Source organism: Ambystoma mexicanum, chromosome 6p (assembly GCF_040938575.1).
Source record: "Ambystoma mexicanum isolate Mex_15411 chromosome 6p, UKY_AmexF1_1, whole genome shotgun sequence".
NCBI lineage: Eukaryota > Metazoa > Chordata > Amphibia > Caudata > Ambystomatidae > Ambystoma > Ambystoma mexicanum.
Genome location: NC_090935.1, coordinates 863,236,484 through 863,253,097, shown reverse-complemented (window position 1 = coordinate 863,253,097; position 16,614 = coordinate 863,236,484). Strand labels below are relative to the sequence as shown.

The 16,614-nt window shown below is 43.3% G+C and overlaps 1 protein-coding gene across 5 annotated transcripts in view; it reads right to left on the bottom strand.

The window, feature by feature from the left end:
* FER (FER tyrosine kinase) overlaps positions 1 to 16,614 on the bottom strand; it is a 2,139,903-nt gene that overhangs the window by 369,053 nt on the left and 1,754,236 nt on the right. The window contains exon 18 of one of the 5 annotated variants that reach the window (XM_069625481.1): positions 5,797 to 9,491. The exons of the other annotated variants lie outside the window; for them this stretch is intronic. Coding sequence (XP_069481582.1) covers positions 9,464 to 9,491 — 28 coding nt within the window. The 3' untranslated portion in view covers positions 5,797 to 9,463. Of the gene's footprint in view, positions 1 to 5,796; positions 9,492 to 16,614 lie in introns of those variants that run through there. 5 annotated transcript variants of the gene reach the window in all.

Below are 16,614 nucleotides of genomic sequence, written 5' to 3'. Positions count from 1 at the left end.
GTATACGCCCAGTCAAGACCGGCGCCTCTACGGGAATCAGGTGAGCGTTACACTCTGGTCCTAATGGCCATCAGATCTACCCCTTCATCTGCAACTAAAATGTCACCGTTTGAGCTGATGATTGGACGCAAGATGGTGCTTCCCCAGCATTTGCTCTACAGGACCCAAGAGCAGACATTAATAAATGCCTCCACAACTCACGAATATGTTGAGAATTTAAGGAAACACCTCCAACATGCTTTTGCCTATGCTCAGCGGAATCTAGAAAGATCAGCCGAGAGTATGAAAACTCACTATGACCTGAAGACTACCATGAAAGAATACAATGTGGGAGACCGGGTCTATCTATACAATTTCCAAAGGAACCAGGCCAAACAGCGAAAATTTCTGCCTACATGGAAGGGACCTTTTGAAATTGTAGACAAGATCTCCCCAGTCGCCTTCAAGATCCACATCCCCAAAGGTAGTTCGGCGGAAGGGGAAGACAAGTGGGTCCATATTAATCAGCTAAAGTGTTGCCATCCCAGGCACACTCTGCAGCAACTGGAGGAGTCCTCTGCAATCCCGGAGGGGGTCGATCCAGAGTAATACAAGTTCAACCCTAAAATATTCCACATATAGCCTATAAAATTGAATGCAAATGTCTCCTGATGTATAAAATGTATATGTTCACCCCACCATTAATAGTGGTGGGGAAATGTCTACGAATATGTTTCTGCCGCTTTGCTTTGTCATCCTAGGAGAGATGAAACCATGGAGACTGACCAAGGAGGACGACTCGGGGACCGAGAGCAAAGATCTGAGGGTCCCAGGGTACCGCCCAATACTCCCATCAGGACCGGCAAGGAGAACTGATCGATGGACCCTGATGAAGGAAAAATGCTGAACTGTGCTCTCTGCGGAATCGGAAAAGAGGCTGAACTGTGCCATCTGCGGAATCGGAAGATGATGATGTGGACATACCAGCACGTGATTCAAAACATCCTTTGCATCCGACTCCCCCTCGACTCGAAATCAAAGCGCAGTCGGGCGGGGGGGCTTGTCAGGTGTCTTGACCCACATTTGAATTATTACGCTACAACATTTGGTGCTGTGGGCTTAGAAAATCCAAGATGGCCGAAAATCCCACATTTGCGCCAGAATCCAGGAAAACCGCGCAGTTTTGCGCACAACAAAATGGTTGCCTAACCGGCCACCCACCAGTGCGAGCGTGATGGGCTGAAAGCGCCATGAGTGAAATGTGGTGCCAAAGGAAAAACAGCAGTGCCTGTTAGCTTAAACAGCGCTTTGAAATCACCTTTGTTTCTCTGAAATGCAAGCTAAAAATGCCTATTTTAAACATTGCACGATATTCAAAAATCTTATTGAACACCAGCAGACGTCTGGTAGAATGTAGTCTTGTGTGCATACAAATCTGGAAATATGAAGAGCCTAAAACAATGTTTGTAACAAAACAGGCTGAACTGTGGATGTCAGCAGCTTAAGTGAAATTGGACTTAAAGCCCCTAAAATCTAAATGTTTAAAATAAATGAGTGACCTACTGTTGAGTGTCACATAGTTTGTAACTGTTTAAATGTCATAGTTTTGAACTTAGAATCAGCGTTCTAGCTGCATGTGTAAAAAATTGTAAGTTTGATTTGAATGAAGAAAACTGGGAACAAAAGTGACATTTAGCTGAAGCCCGACTTAAAGAGATTGAATTCTGCCTGACAACTACCCCCGACAGGAGTGGAAACTTGCCCAGCAACTGCATTCCCAGGCCTGGCCTCCCTTCTGCTGCACCGCCAAAAGGAGATCACACCTCTCTGATTGAATTAGGGGTGGGGTGCCTGGGGCTGCAGGAAACAGAACAATGAGCTTTCCTTGGCTCAGGCAAATGTTAAATTAGGGGGGGGTCGTAAATGGCTTCCTCTTGGAAGAAACTGGGAGGAGCAGTGCTTCTGGGAGCCACCTGAGCTGGAGGCGGGGACAGGCAGAAATCCCCCCATGTGCTTTGGAACCTAAACCACACCCATCTGGGCCAGAGCATAATTTTAAAAAGATGGAGAATTCATAGTACGAAATTGTCAAAATTATATAATAATATCATTTATTCATGTGATTGTTCTGTGTACATTTTGAGAGGTGTTAGGACTCTGTGGTATGTTCTGGGGGTAGTAGCGGAAAATAAGGTATTACTCCAAATGTCTGTATGTTAAAAATCTGACACTATCATCTGATGGCCATATTCCTGGCACATGTTTGTGTAAATTCTGGAAAAGTTTAGGGGTTGTGTTCTTGATGAAAAGGGCAGAATTCTGTCAAAAGTGGACACGACATCTTACAAAGACAGGGATCGGATGGTTTGGTGCTGCAGAAAATATGTTAACTGAACATATGATATTAGAAAAATTGTACATAGATAAATATGTATTTGGATCAAAAATAGATTTGTGTGCAAATTGACAAGGGGAGGATCCTCAGACCCATAAACCTTCTTCATCACGATGACACTTCATTTCCTTCCCCCAATCATAAGTTGTGAGGGGCAGGCTTAGTTATGCCCACGCACACACCCATTTTCAAAAGACATAAAAAGAGCCACTAAGACCCAGGTAGGGCCATTCACTTTCCACTTCACACTGGTTTCTTGCAAAGCATTTTGCCGGACCAGACAATATCCAGAAGACTCCAGAACCAGAACTTAGAATCCAGACTCCAGAACTTGTAGCAGAGGGGCCTGGACCACCAGCTGAATCCTTTTTCAGCAGGCCTCAAAATCTTTTGCAACCTAACTCCACTCTTCAACAGCCGGGCTGTGCTGTTTGATTCTGGCTAGAACCCTGTGCCAGTATCCAGAAAGCAGTGCTGTATCCTGAATCCACTTGATCCAGACTAGCAGAACCAGAGATCCAGAGCGCCGTGCAGTGCCGAGTGCCAGACCAGACCAGCAGAGCAGAGCTGACCCAGACCGCTGTATTTGTATTGTATTGTATTTTGTATCTGCCTAACAGTATTCAGAACCAGTACCAGAGACCGTCTGTGGTGAGTGAAGCCCAAACCTGACCAGACCCTGACGGCCTATTTGAAATCCAATCTCTTAGTTTAAAATAATCTATTTCAAACTATTTTAACCTATTTAGAACTGCATCATAGAATTGTGTGTCCATCCTGTTGATCCAAAACCTTCCCTAGCACATCTGTCATTCTGAAACTTTAATTTGACTTCTGAAAATCTACCTCCACTAAATCGTCCGTATCTTTGGAACCATATGTGCTAGGAACGAGATTTAACTAAGAATCTAAGCTTTCCAACAAGCCTAAAACCGACTTTCTACTCCTTATAGTTTTTCCGTAATCGCGCTCGACGCCCTCGGAAAAAGTGCTGCGAATTGCAATTTGACTCATTTCTACACCTGTAAAAATATAGCTGCTCTTGCTTGCATTGCTGAAATTCATTTTCAACCTGAAAATCCCTCATGAATCATTGCTAGTGTTGACCAGAACTAATTCAAGTAGCTGTCACCTACCCTGAATCTCCTATAAGGAATTAAAATCATTTTAGCATAGTTTTCACATCTTTGCAAATCCCATTCAAAATATTTCTGCATGTTTTCAAAGCATACCGGTTGCTCTAAGCTTAATAGGGGAGAATTGAAATTTGTATTGCATTGTCTTTGTTTTCCTGAAAATTGTTTGCTCTCTTTCCATCTCCTTATATTGCATAGGGGGGGGGGAGTGAATTGTCAAAAGAAAAAGTGATCATATCTCTTGTTGAAACCATCTCAGTTATTTCTGTGCTGCATTCTTTTCCACCATTGCATTTCCTTGAATCCATAAAAGCATTCTCAGCTACCTTATCCTCTCTATACCAACTCCTAAGTAATTAAATAACGGTACAATTGTAATATTATCCATTGTTGATCACTGTCATATTCTTAAGTGTGATATCAAATATTAATTTATTATAAAAGTGTGATATATATATCTTGTTTAATTTTTCAATAAATCTGTTAATTTGCAAAACAAACCTACTTCTTGGCTCAGTGAGGTCAAGGGGGTTTCAAAGAGAGGGGTGTTATATAAGGGTTTATCATCCAGATTATAACTTGTCATAAAATATATAAATAAGGGCTTCCCTTGGGCATCCCAGACCAGGCATTGACTTAGTTGGAGTGCTGAATTGAAGTCCCTTAACAACATGTTGCACCAATAGGTTTCTTTGGGGCCCACTAGCCATGACCTTCAGCCATGGCCACTAGCACAGAGACCCATTACCCCCTGCCTAGTAGATGTGATCACTGTAGGTGTAAAATTACCTTTTTTCACTCTCTTCTGATTCTCGCAGGATTCCCCTGATAACGGCCATTACCTACAAATATACCGACAACGAACTACCCATGCCTGCGGGATTTCCCCAATATTCCCTCAATAAACCGAAACCTTTTGAAAAAACTCTTCCCAGTTCTCTCAGGCACTCATCAAGTGCCCCCTCCTCTTTCCATGGTCCCCCACTCAGTTCAGGTGCTTTTTCCCTTATTGGCCCTCTTCCATTACCCCCTTTCACTCATTAGCTTGTGTGACGCATTTTCTTTTCTGAGCGCGTCTTCCGTTGTAGCCGTGGAAATCTTGTGAGCTTCCCTCGGTATTCCCCAAAATAATCTGAAAACATATGAGCTGTAATTGGCACCCGAGATCAACCCAAATTTTCCAATTTCACAAGGTATCCTCTATCCCCCTCCCCACCTGGTGCACCGCCTGGTGCAATTGCATCCTTTTTCCTCCTTCAAATAGTTTTTGGACCACTTTTTCGTTTTCGTATTGCCTCCGATAATTGCTTGCATCGAGCAAAGCAATTAGTGACTTTACATTTCTGAAAAGCCTCTTTGCTGCAAAGCACCATTGGAGATATTGCAATTTTTTTGGCAACATGGGCACCTCTTACCCCTTCAAATATTTGTCAAACTACTGGACAGATTTATTCCAAAATTAAGTTGACCCTTTGTGCCCAAGTTGTTTGTTATCTGGTCCAAATCCACCTAGCAGTTGTTGCGCTTCAGCTTTACCAAATTTTGACTTTTGCTCTATGGGATAATGAATGGTAGTAGCCTGAAAACAGTGTTTTTTTGCTTTCTTGATAACCTTTTTAACAAATCATTCCCAAAATGTCCCGTCTGGGCGCTTGTGAAAAACAATTTGGTCCTCATTACAAGTCTGCCGGTCCGGAAACAACGGTGCAGGTAAGCATACCAGCACTGTTGTTTCCAGAATGGCAAACTACGAGTCTGCGGGCGAGTGCCATACCGACCGCCAGGTCGGACCGCCGACCACACGCCCGCAGACTTTCACGGAAGCACCGGCACCGTTATTAATGGTGCTGGTGCTTTCATGATCCCCATTCCCATGGGACTCACCGGACCGGCAGGCTGTAATGTCCCAGTGATTCTGGCAAGTCAGGGGGGCGGTAATTCATTATGGGTCCGGCAGCTAGCTGGCGGTTTTACCGGCACGGTTTCCGCCGGACTCGTAATGAGGGCCTTTGTTTGGAAAATGTCATCCAAATCCATCAGGCAAGTAAAAAGTTATTAGCAATAGAATTTGGGGGTTACATATGTAAGCAGGCTGGAGCTAAAACAGGCAGAATTTGACAAATACCGCCTGTTTGACCATTGTCACCCTTACTGCTGCAGCCCCAATACTGGGTTCATGGACCTACACCACAGATATGCACAATCAAAAATGTTTAGTTCAGACCCTAGCAAGGTTGACTCTGCCTTTCATTCTTCTGGGAGTCCTTAAAGTTTATTTATTTGAATTTACAAGAGTGTGACTTAGTTACAGATTACAACATTACTACTGGTTACATGAGGCGTAGCAGGTTTGGAACAGGTTAAATGGGTGGCACATTATATACATGACAAAGTTATTTGGATAGAAAGCAGTGTTACGTTCTAAGCAGTATTCACTTGTTTGACAGTATACCCTGTGGCAAACCTCGGTTTAAGTTTTCTTTAGCTCCTGGTCATTATATAAACCCAACACCAGGGAGTACGATCCTGCTTCTGCTCCAGAATTCATTTTTGTTTAGTCTCTGTGGATTATCCGGCATCTGCATTCCAGAAAAGTACCAAAACAGGTGTTGTGCCACTTCAGAGAAAAAGGAAAACAAGAGGTATCAGGGTGATGGGGTGGGGACAGCATGGCAGGTACAGGACTGTGAGAGGTACCGACAAGGCCTCATAGTGCAGCAATACGTTGCCAAAGGTGGCAGGTAGGGAACCAGGCTTCAAAGGCAGATACAGTGGGCAGTGACTTCCTGTCCTCATCATTTTTAAGGACGATTTAACTGGGGCAGAGTGCTCTAGTTAGGGTGGTTTGCTTAAGGGTGGAAACTAACTTGCCACGTGCAGGTTTACACTAAATTAGAAACTGCACGGTTCAGCAACCCTCTGGAAGGACCAAAGAAGGGATATGGAGGATCAGAGACTACTGTTCAGAAAGGCGTTAGGTTACTAAGTTCACGGAATTGTAACAGATTGTAGAAACGGTAATAGGGTGACTTGTGTAAAAGGTAAGAGGAAGAGGAGAATCTATGAAGTTAGAACCAGGAGCGAAGAGCCTGGGGTAATGGATAAGAGGGCTGTTCTTACTCGCATCCTCTCTTACTTACATCATTTGCTCTACTTTAGTTTCAGCCGTCAAAATCAACAAGGCATTTGCTAGCAGTGGAACTCGAAAGGCACTCTGCAAAGAATAACGATTAGTAATAAGACTCGGGCTGGCTCATCGGCAATGCACAAAGGACCACCCCAACTGCATTCTGTGGGCCCGTTTTACGTAACACAGTGGGCATGCAATTGGTTAGTACACTATGCAATTATTACTTTTGACAAATGTTCTTGTCCAAATGCGCTTTTGAATTAACTCCCTGCCACACTTTTGACCAAACATGTCCCTCTAGATACTACTCTGTGGCAAAAAGTTGCATTTAGCAATTTTCAGTTGTGGGACACTTTATATTGCTTTCCGAACCTATTTTGTGACCAAGTGTGAGCCTGTTAGTAACTCAGTTGGAATATGCTAGAGTTTCATGCTGATGTCAGCTCTAGGCAGGCAGGGGTATAATAGGTGCATGTTTTATTCCCTGTGTGGGATGTTACGAATCTGAGGATGTCATCCCTTCTCCCCTACGAGAGACCTTTCCTGTGGGGTCAGGGCAGTGCGCCCACAGTACTATAGTCCCCCTGGGGGTTGGTGCACCGAGGGAGGGTCACATGGGGGAGGAGCCCCCTTATGGGATTAGTGACGAGCATGTTCAGAGAACGTGGTATGCCCCTGTGTTACTACATACAAACTCTTCACCAATGTTCAATCCTCTGTCCTTTCTTTTGATAAGGTCAATATCTGTTATTGCCAAATTAGTCAACATAATAGATTTAACAAGATTCAAACCATAGGAAATGCAAAGTATATTACATCAGACTCTATGTCTTGTACTGAGAAGATGATGACCAGGAGCCCAAGGATCACTATGGAGAAGCAGAGTGAGCGATCTAGCTTCTCAGTGAATGTGAGCGCCTCAGAGTGACTCCCTTTTCAAACACGGGAGTTTACATATCCCAGAGCTGAGATGCTCAAGGACAGCAATCCTCAAAGGAGGTAACCGGCAAGCCGTGCAGCAGCGACAGGGACAAGAGCCAGCAGGAGGGAAGCCGAGAGCGAAGGAGAAGAACTCGAGCGAGGACCCAGAAGCAAGGACTGCTTGCGTTGCTGCAGTGTGAATCCTCCAGGCATCCAGAGCACCAGTAAAGCGTCCACAATAGAGGGTGTACTGCCGGGGAGAAGCGTGCGTCAGAAAAGCCGCTGCCGATCTAAAAGCCCCGAATTCGACCAGAGGCTCCAGAGACGCAGCAGCTGCTTGGGAACTGCTGGTACCTACTAGAGAGAAGCTGACAGGTACACATGTTACCCGAGTGGTGCTGGAGGTCCCGGGACAAAAGGGGTGAAGGTGGAAGCCGGATAAAGAGAGTCTGGGACCCGGGGTATGAAGTGAAATTCTGGGACCTGCACCCGCACAGAGAAAGTCCACGTTTTGGACTGTTGCCTGGAAGGAGAGTAAACCAAATAAATGTGACTATTACGAACCTAGGACGCACACCCAAAGAGGGACAGTCCTTGAGAGGACAAGGGCTTGGCAGGAGAGTATACCAAGCCGATTTGAACATTGCGAGTCTGGGACCTGCACCAAGTAAGAAGTTCATGAAAAGATTACCGATTGGCAGGAGAGTGAAACAAGCCGTTATATAGCGAGTCTGGGACCCACACCCAAAAGAGGGACAGTCTATCAGGGGACATTTGTTTGGCAAGGAAGAAACCAAGCCACTCAGAATACTGCGAGTCTGGGACCCGCACACTAAATAAGTGAAGAATACATTGTGCAAACAAATCCTACACTTGGGCAAAAGGAGTGTGCCTATTTGGTGGGATAAACAAGAGAAGCATAAGGAGCATATTCTTGTGAACTGCTTATTGACATTTATATAAGCAAGTACATGACTGAGAGGCCCCAAAGGGAGAGAAACACCATAAGGAGGAATCATGGAGTCCTACAGCTTTGAACATTTCTTTATCTTTGCGACTTGTGATTACTCAAGCGACTGGGAACTTTTCTGTTTCTTGCATCTACACGGAACACTTTACCTGGGAAGCGGTCATCCTTACACAGTTGGTTTAGGTTATTAGTGTTAGGGACAGAAGCAGGATTTTTGATACACAACAGTGGCAGACTTCATAATTTGGACATTCTGACAATATCCTGAATTTTCTTAGATGCAAGGATACCCCTCTTAGCTTTAGGGACAGAGAGGCATTTTTCCAACCCTTTTTCATTTAATAAAGGTTTCTATTCAAAAACATACCACCATTGTGTCCGAGCCTTACTTCTGCACCCTCACTGGGAGTAAAGTAACAATGGGTCATTAAAGTGTCAGTGGTGGTGATTTATTTTGAGTGTATTTTCATTTGCAGGCAGTGGATAAGTGATGTTTCAACAACCCACAAGTTAAACTGTGGTCCCCTTTTCCTTTAAACCATGTTGTTGTGAAATGTGACTCGGCTCCATTCTATCTGTTCTTCTCTGTTGGTTAACAGCATGGGGGTCTGTGCCAGCAGATTGTTGTACACTAACACAATTGCTTATGATCATGATATAAGTGCTCTATCTAAATGTAGCACATATTAAAGTAAAATTATACATTTTATGAAAAGCATCCTGACCTGTGTACACATTAGAAATACCTGGTATATTCGCCCCTGTGTTTTGAAATTACATAAACAACCGCACATTTCTATATTGGTGTTCATTTTAAGCGGATCCTTAGCGCGTTACGTTTACTGACGACTAGACACATAAGATGCATTCAATTATTATTAAAAATATTACAATAAATGTTGGCGGACACTGCGGTATTAGACCACGTTCATCTATCCACTGGAGACCGATTTGAAGGACCTAAGAATACAAACAAAAAATATGCCAAAAACGAACATTAACATTCAACCTCATGATAATTAACTATAGAGAAAAGATACAAATGTCAATTTAATAGAATGAGGAGATATAGCTAAAATCCGAGAAAAAGCAGCTTAATGAAGGCAATAATAAAGTGAAACTCAATGGACTCAGCAGTCCCATTACATCCAGGGGATTTAAATTAAAAAGCATTAATAAAGTGTTCCTGTAAAGCGAAGTCTATACTTTTAATCACTTGTAATTGCAAGGAAACAGCACACTCATCATCATATTAATGCTTTCTGTGACATTAATAGGTTACATTGTGATGGCCGATGCACTACTTGCTTCAAGGATACAGTTTGAAGTTGCTCTCAAAAACCTCAATTTCAAAAGGTACATTTATTTTAATGGGCACTGAGCAAAACTAGAAAACAGATGTTCCATTTGAAAAGCTAAATAAAATCATTAAAAAAAATAATCAGATAGATCTATGTATTATCTGAAAACTTTCTGAACAGAATACAAGCAAGGAACATCATCCACAATTCATTCTGACTCTATACAACTAAAAGCCATAATTATGTTTACAGTGCATGAAAAACATGTTTGTGCACAGAAATCACTTAGCAGCTTTCGACCATGTGTCAAGGAACTTTCTCTTTGCAGTGTTAGGAAAGATTAACCTTGCATATAGAGCAGTTAGTGAATCACAGTCAGTTCCCAAAGAACTGCACAATGGTTTACTATCTACCATGCGAAGATAGAGAGGGGGCCCAGAGAAGACTGCCCCCTTTCATCTTTACAATTTCACTTGCGCATAGAGACACTGGCTATTGCAATAACAAGAGAAAATAAATCGTAACAAAAGAAGAGGAATGTAAACTGCTTTCATTTGCAGATGACATGGTCCTGACCTTAGAAAACAATCTATTCTAAATTGCAAGGCTGTTGGGGGTTTCTGACGAAAGGTAACTGACCCAAGTCTAGTATCTTTCATTAGACCAGTAGAAAAGAAATACTATTCACAGTCGCAATTTAACAGTAGACTATCTCATTCAAATATCTGAGCACTGTGATTTAAAAAATGGGCCAGAAAGTACTGCAGGCAAATCTATCCTCTTTCCTGACAACAACAAAGCAAAATGTAGGCTGCCTGAGGAGATTATACCCAAGTCTCTCGATGAACATTAACAGTATCAAGATTAATTTAGTACCGATAATTCCCCTTTTGTTTCTAAAATGGGAAGTCTCTGTATATAAAAAAAAAAATGCAAACTAATTCTGTGGCCTTCACCCATTAAGTTAGTACTATCAGATGTAAAGCTGAACATCTCAAATAAATTAGTCCCACAAATCAAAGAATATCACCAATCTTTTCTAAAGAATCAAATAAGATAACTACTGTAACTGTTGAACTTGGAAACACCAAAACGTGTGGCAGTAAATCCCAATTGGGATATGTCCCTGTTATCCATTAGGTCACCCACCAAAGTTTGAATAAACCCCATTAAGGTGACTATTAACTCCAAGAAATCCCTGAGCCACTTGATATGCAAGATGGAAATAAGAAACAATCTGTTCTCATATTCAATCATATGGAGTAATCCTACGCTTAAACTCAATAGTAAAAGTATATGGTAGGAGAGGGGCAATACCTTGAGACCGAAACATTGACAGTTCTTCCATACAATATTTCAGAACTATCAAGACAATACAACATTCGCAATCCAAAAATATGGAAGGTCCCGATGGTGCGCCAACACATGAACAGAAACAAGACTTGATAAGGGGTAACAAGTTTGAATTATTAAACAGTAAAGTGGAAAGAGACCTGAGCATCAAAGCTTCTCATGTATATACATGTCTTATTCAGGAATTCAGGACGATGTGCAATGCTTTGAAAAGTAGAGGAGAGACAGGTTAGTGGAACTGAATATGATTATCAGATAATGAACGGTGGTGGCCAATGCAATGCTTACAAAATAGGTCCTGTCATGACAGTGACAGGGATCAAGAAGTACGCCAAGAAAGAAAACGTAGGCAACTACTTTTTTTAATTTGAGATGACTTTACCCAGAATTAGTGGTGTTTTGACCAGGCCAAAATTAAACTGTGACATCCTTTAAAACTAAACTTACACAGGATGGGCCAATATAATACATGAAGTATAGATAACTCACAACCTCTGGTCTATCAGGATTCCTGCCCAGTCTCTCCCTTCTCTCTCATGGGCGGGTCTACTTCAAGTGCCCAAGGTCACCTGAAGGAGATCTTCTCAGGCCCAAACCTCTAGGGTTCCCAAACACTGTCTGTCTTTCTGGGTTTTAGGAATGGTCACACCCTCCCACCTTGCAAATGCCTGCTGATGGCTTTAAAGGGCTTCCAGAATCAAGTCCCCCTGGCCTGAGCTCTCTGATCTCTATGTGATTCCTCAGATTCTCCGAGGAGTTAGCCTTCTGGCTTCGGGTAGAGCCACAGGGGAGGGTCCCTGTTTCTCCAAGTGTTGTTCTCCAGAGGCCTGTCGGTCCTTCCCTCGCTATTGCTTGGTCTCAGGTCCTTCCTTCTCTCCAGAACCTTCCAGAGCAAACTAGCTATTGGAGTTTCTTACTTCACTTCCTCTTGTTTTCCTTAAGGCACCTCCATGTCCCCTTCTCATTTTCAAACCCCTCTCCAAACACTCCTTATCAAGTTCAGGAAGGTTCGCCACCTCCAGCCTATTACCTCTATATCATCTTCAACTCTCGTCTAAGGTGTTCCAACATCCTCCTACCATTTCTTCACCTCTTCTTGCTTTTCTCTACCAACCTCCTTCTGATGTTTCCCAAACTTCTATCACCAATCTCCTATCGATGTACTTCACCAACCTGCTAGAATGTCTCCATAATGTCTACGCACCATCATCAACCTATTCCTGATGTTTCCTAACCTTCTCCTCACAATCAATTATCTCCTCTTTACACTCTCCAACATTTCCTGAAAATTCACAACCCCTTCCTTACACTCCAACTTCTAACTTCTCCCCCTTCGTTCTCTCATCTTCTCCCTCTCCCCCTCCAATCGTCTTTCTTCCTCCAACCTGCACAGTGTACTCTCTGTGCTTACCAATGTGCTCCAAACTCCTCTCTCCAGCACATTCTCTAAACTCCCACAACCAATTGCATGAGCTCTTCTACTTTTAGAGAGCTTTGTCCCTGCCCTCCAGGCATTCTCTAATGAAAGGGGACTCAGGTGTTTTGGCTGGGATGAGGGCTGGCTCTTGGTGTCTAACCCTGGGATGAATATAGTCTGCACATGGGACTTGGGATTGACTCTACCTTCCCCCTGGGCAATCTTCATTGCCCATCATGTAATTGACCCTGCGTTCAAGTTTCACACAGGTGAAGGGCAACTCAGGTGTGCAACATCGGGTAGTTGTTGCCTGGTGGGCCACAACCCTGAGGATGACTTCCAGTTCTGATGTTGGATTTGGGGATGGCTTGTTCCTCCTTTTGGGCAGGTCTCCCTCTAGTTGTCCAAGCATGGCCCTGCCTTTGGGGTCGATTCCTTTAGCATACCTATTCCTAACTCTTAGAGAGTGTAGGCCTTGTGCGATGGCTGTCAGGCTGCCTGTTGAATTTATGTTCTAAATCAGGGTCCTCTCTTTCCCTGTGAAGATTTATGTGGGATCTCTGCAAGAAGAGAGTGCAGGTCCTGTGAGTTCTGTGGGATCACTGTTCCTCGACTCCCTTTAAACGGCAGGAGTGTCTGTGGTGGCAATGTGACTGCTGTCAGCCACACGCTAGGGCAGGGTTACCGGGGGATCATACCAGGCCCGGGGCCCATCACCCACTGGCTTGGGGAGGCACGCAGCCCCACATGGCACCTCCAACTGGAAGTCTTCAGAGTCAAGTAGGGGACTTCGACACAGTCCAAACATGCAAACTGCTTACTGACAGCAGAACATTCTTATGAGAACTTACTGGTCACCACTGAAAATCCCTGTCTGTTTCCAATCTCACAATGTGCATACTGACCAAGTCATGTTTGTCTGTTGCATCAAGTCCACCTTATGTAATTTACTAATGTCTCCTCCAGGGGTCTACTTTTACATATCACTGTACCACTTTCCTGCATCTTAGGTCAGTATGATTTGTAATGCTACTGCTGATGGAAATAAGTGTTCATAAAAAAGATGAAAAAGCAAATCATCCTATTGCTGCTGTATGTTTATGACATTCTACCAGAAAAACAGTTCCTTTCGATACAAACCACCTTAGCAGAGGACCTAAACAGTAAACCTGTATATGCGTAAAAGGTTGGTGTATGGAAATACCCCAGAAATAGGAGGTATGGTAAAGTGTGACAATATGAAGTTATGTTATCAAGTCTACTTAACACAACCATGTTAAAGTGCTGTTGAGGTAGAAAAAAAGAACAGGAAGGAAATATAAATATATACACAGCAACAATTCATCATATTGAAACCACTACGTCTGATGTCTACAGCGCAGCCTTGGATATTGCATCTAGCACATATTTGTCTCTGCTCAAAAGATTTGGTTTTCAGTCAACCCGAACATCTTACTAGGATTTACATCTCAGGTCATAACTAGCAGTAGCATTTCTGGCCCGATAGATTTCTGTACTCTCACAAATGTTTTACTTACCTCTAACTGTAGGCTCCAGTGTTGGTATCTTTCACAGATCCACATGCTTGACCTATTCTAGGTGTCATCAGACTGGAATACCCTAGAAATATAAGGAAAACACTGTAGCAATAAACTGAATGCATACAGCCATTGTTAGAGACTTAAACTTATAGGCTCTACTTTTCGTTTTGGTTCTTTTGGTCTTAGCCATTGAGGTGGGCAGGCTTAACCTCCAGCCAGAACAGCCATCTTCCAATTCTAACCTTCAGTCATGTATTTCAAGACACATGGCAGCTGCTGCCTCTTCAGGGAGGGTGGGTGGGGCCCATGTGAATCTATGAAACATACCATTGCTTGAAAACTACTGTTACGGGGAAGTAATTAATTCTTCTCCATCATTTGATCTCAAAAATACATAAGCTTGAATAGAGTACTCCTCAGTAATAGCATGCATATGGCCATACACCAGAGGTGTTGCTAGGTCCGGAAAAGATCTGGGGATATGCTAATGTTGGGACTGTCAGAACTCGGGGCTAGCTAGCCTTTTGGTTGTAGCCCCTATCCAGGCTTACAACCAAAAGACTCGGGGCTATAGCCCCCCTAACCACCCTAGCAATCACTTCTCCATACACCCTCCAACAAAACCCTGAGGTGTGGTCTGATTATCTGTCTCCAATATACCCATATACAGAGGCCTATGCACGCGAAAATACACTAGGGAACGGAGGGAGAGACTGCTCCTACATTAAGAGAAAAGATGTTGCAGCATTGCTTGGCCAACCACCAACTCTGTCCTGGTGTCTCCATTGAGGCAGTAGTGCATGGTGAAGTTATGTAGAGACCTCCAGGTTGTTGCACGGGGACACACTGGGATGGAATGCGGTCTTAGCGCCTTGCTATGGGTTAAGTACCCATGTCACGGACATGCTGTTGGCAGACCGCTTACGTTATGGCAGTGGGAAATGAGGAAACAACTCAACATGCTAGTCCTCGCCTTGAAATGGCATGGTTTGTTTGTGGGCAACAAACAGGCGGTCTGATTTTCTAAAGGAAAGAGCATTGCATATAGAATTACAATACATGCTCGACATCTAGCCAGTCTCCAGAAAAGATTTGGAAGTGGGAGTATTTTACTCCCTATTTTTGAAAGTTGGGAGTAAAATGATTTTTTTAGGAAGTAAAAATTTAAGTACAATTCCTAATGGGTATATTTTTTGAGTAATAATAGGTTTTAACTGGGAAACGGGAATATATTTGTAATAATTATTTATTTGCACTCAGTTATTCTTGCACGTTAAAAATGATAGGTTTACTTCTTCCGATCAAGCTGTAATAATAGTAGTTTAGTACTATGTGCACGTCTGATCCAAACATATCTATGGAGCTGAGTAGGTGAATGCAGCGGCAGAAGGTTCTACTTTTCTTTTTCCTATTTTTTGTTGGGAGTATTTTATTCTCCCTATTTTAATTTTTTTGGGAGCATTTGCCTATTTTTAGGGAGTAAAAGTGGCTGATACACCCCTTATATGTAGGGCTGCATCCAGCGAATGGAGCGACCACCCCACTAGAGTGATATGGTTTCCAAAGAATGCTTGTTGAGAGAATCATTTGCTGAGAGTACATTCAGAAACACATTTGGGGAGGAATTTAAGGCACAGTTTAAGAACCACCCTGTACTTATGGAATACAGAATACAGCTGATTGACACAGAGACCTGGAGTTTTCCAGTTGTCTGGTAGGATTAATGGCTATCAACAAAGCAGCTTTGCAAGAGAGACACTTTATGTCACATCTATGTGCAGGCTCATATGGAAGATTCATCAATGCTGTCAACCAGATGCACTTAGCCAGCGGGAACGATCGAAACAGTCCATTCAGGAAGGCCTCGACTGTGTGGTCTGAAATAAGTGTGTGTGTGTGTGTGTGTGTGTGTGTGTGGGGCCCCTTCGTGAAAAAGGAAATTCCCGAAAGGTGAACCTGAATGGATACTCCTCAAACAAGTACGGTAGTAGTTGCAATACTGACTCCAAGCACTTCCAGCGACATCAGAAGGAGAAACAGTTCCACTTCTTGGCATACACCCTGCGTTTGGATGATGCCCTTGATACTTGTAGGATTATCAGGCATTGTCCAACATCCTTATTTGGCGTGTTCAAGAGACACACTGCAAACAAGTGCTACTCCAGGTTGCGATGCCTTATCTCTCCTTCCCGTCTCCGGAAAAGTGACAAATGCGCTTTGAGGCAAATGGGTTCCGATACTGGGATCTTCATTAAGATGGGGTACCCTATCTGTCTCATCCCTACGGGTGCTATAAGGATGATCTTGCAGGGTTGTTCCTGAACTCGCCTGATCATCCTGGGCAACAGAGGGGTAGGTGGAAAAGCAATCCACCAGCAACCCAGGCTCCTAGAACCAAACCTGCATGCAAGGTACTGGCACTCTGCATTCATTGCAAAGAGATCCATTGGCAGGACAAGTTTTAAAGCCCA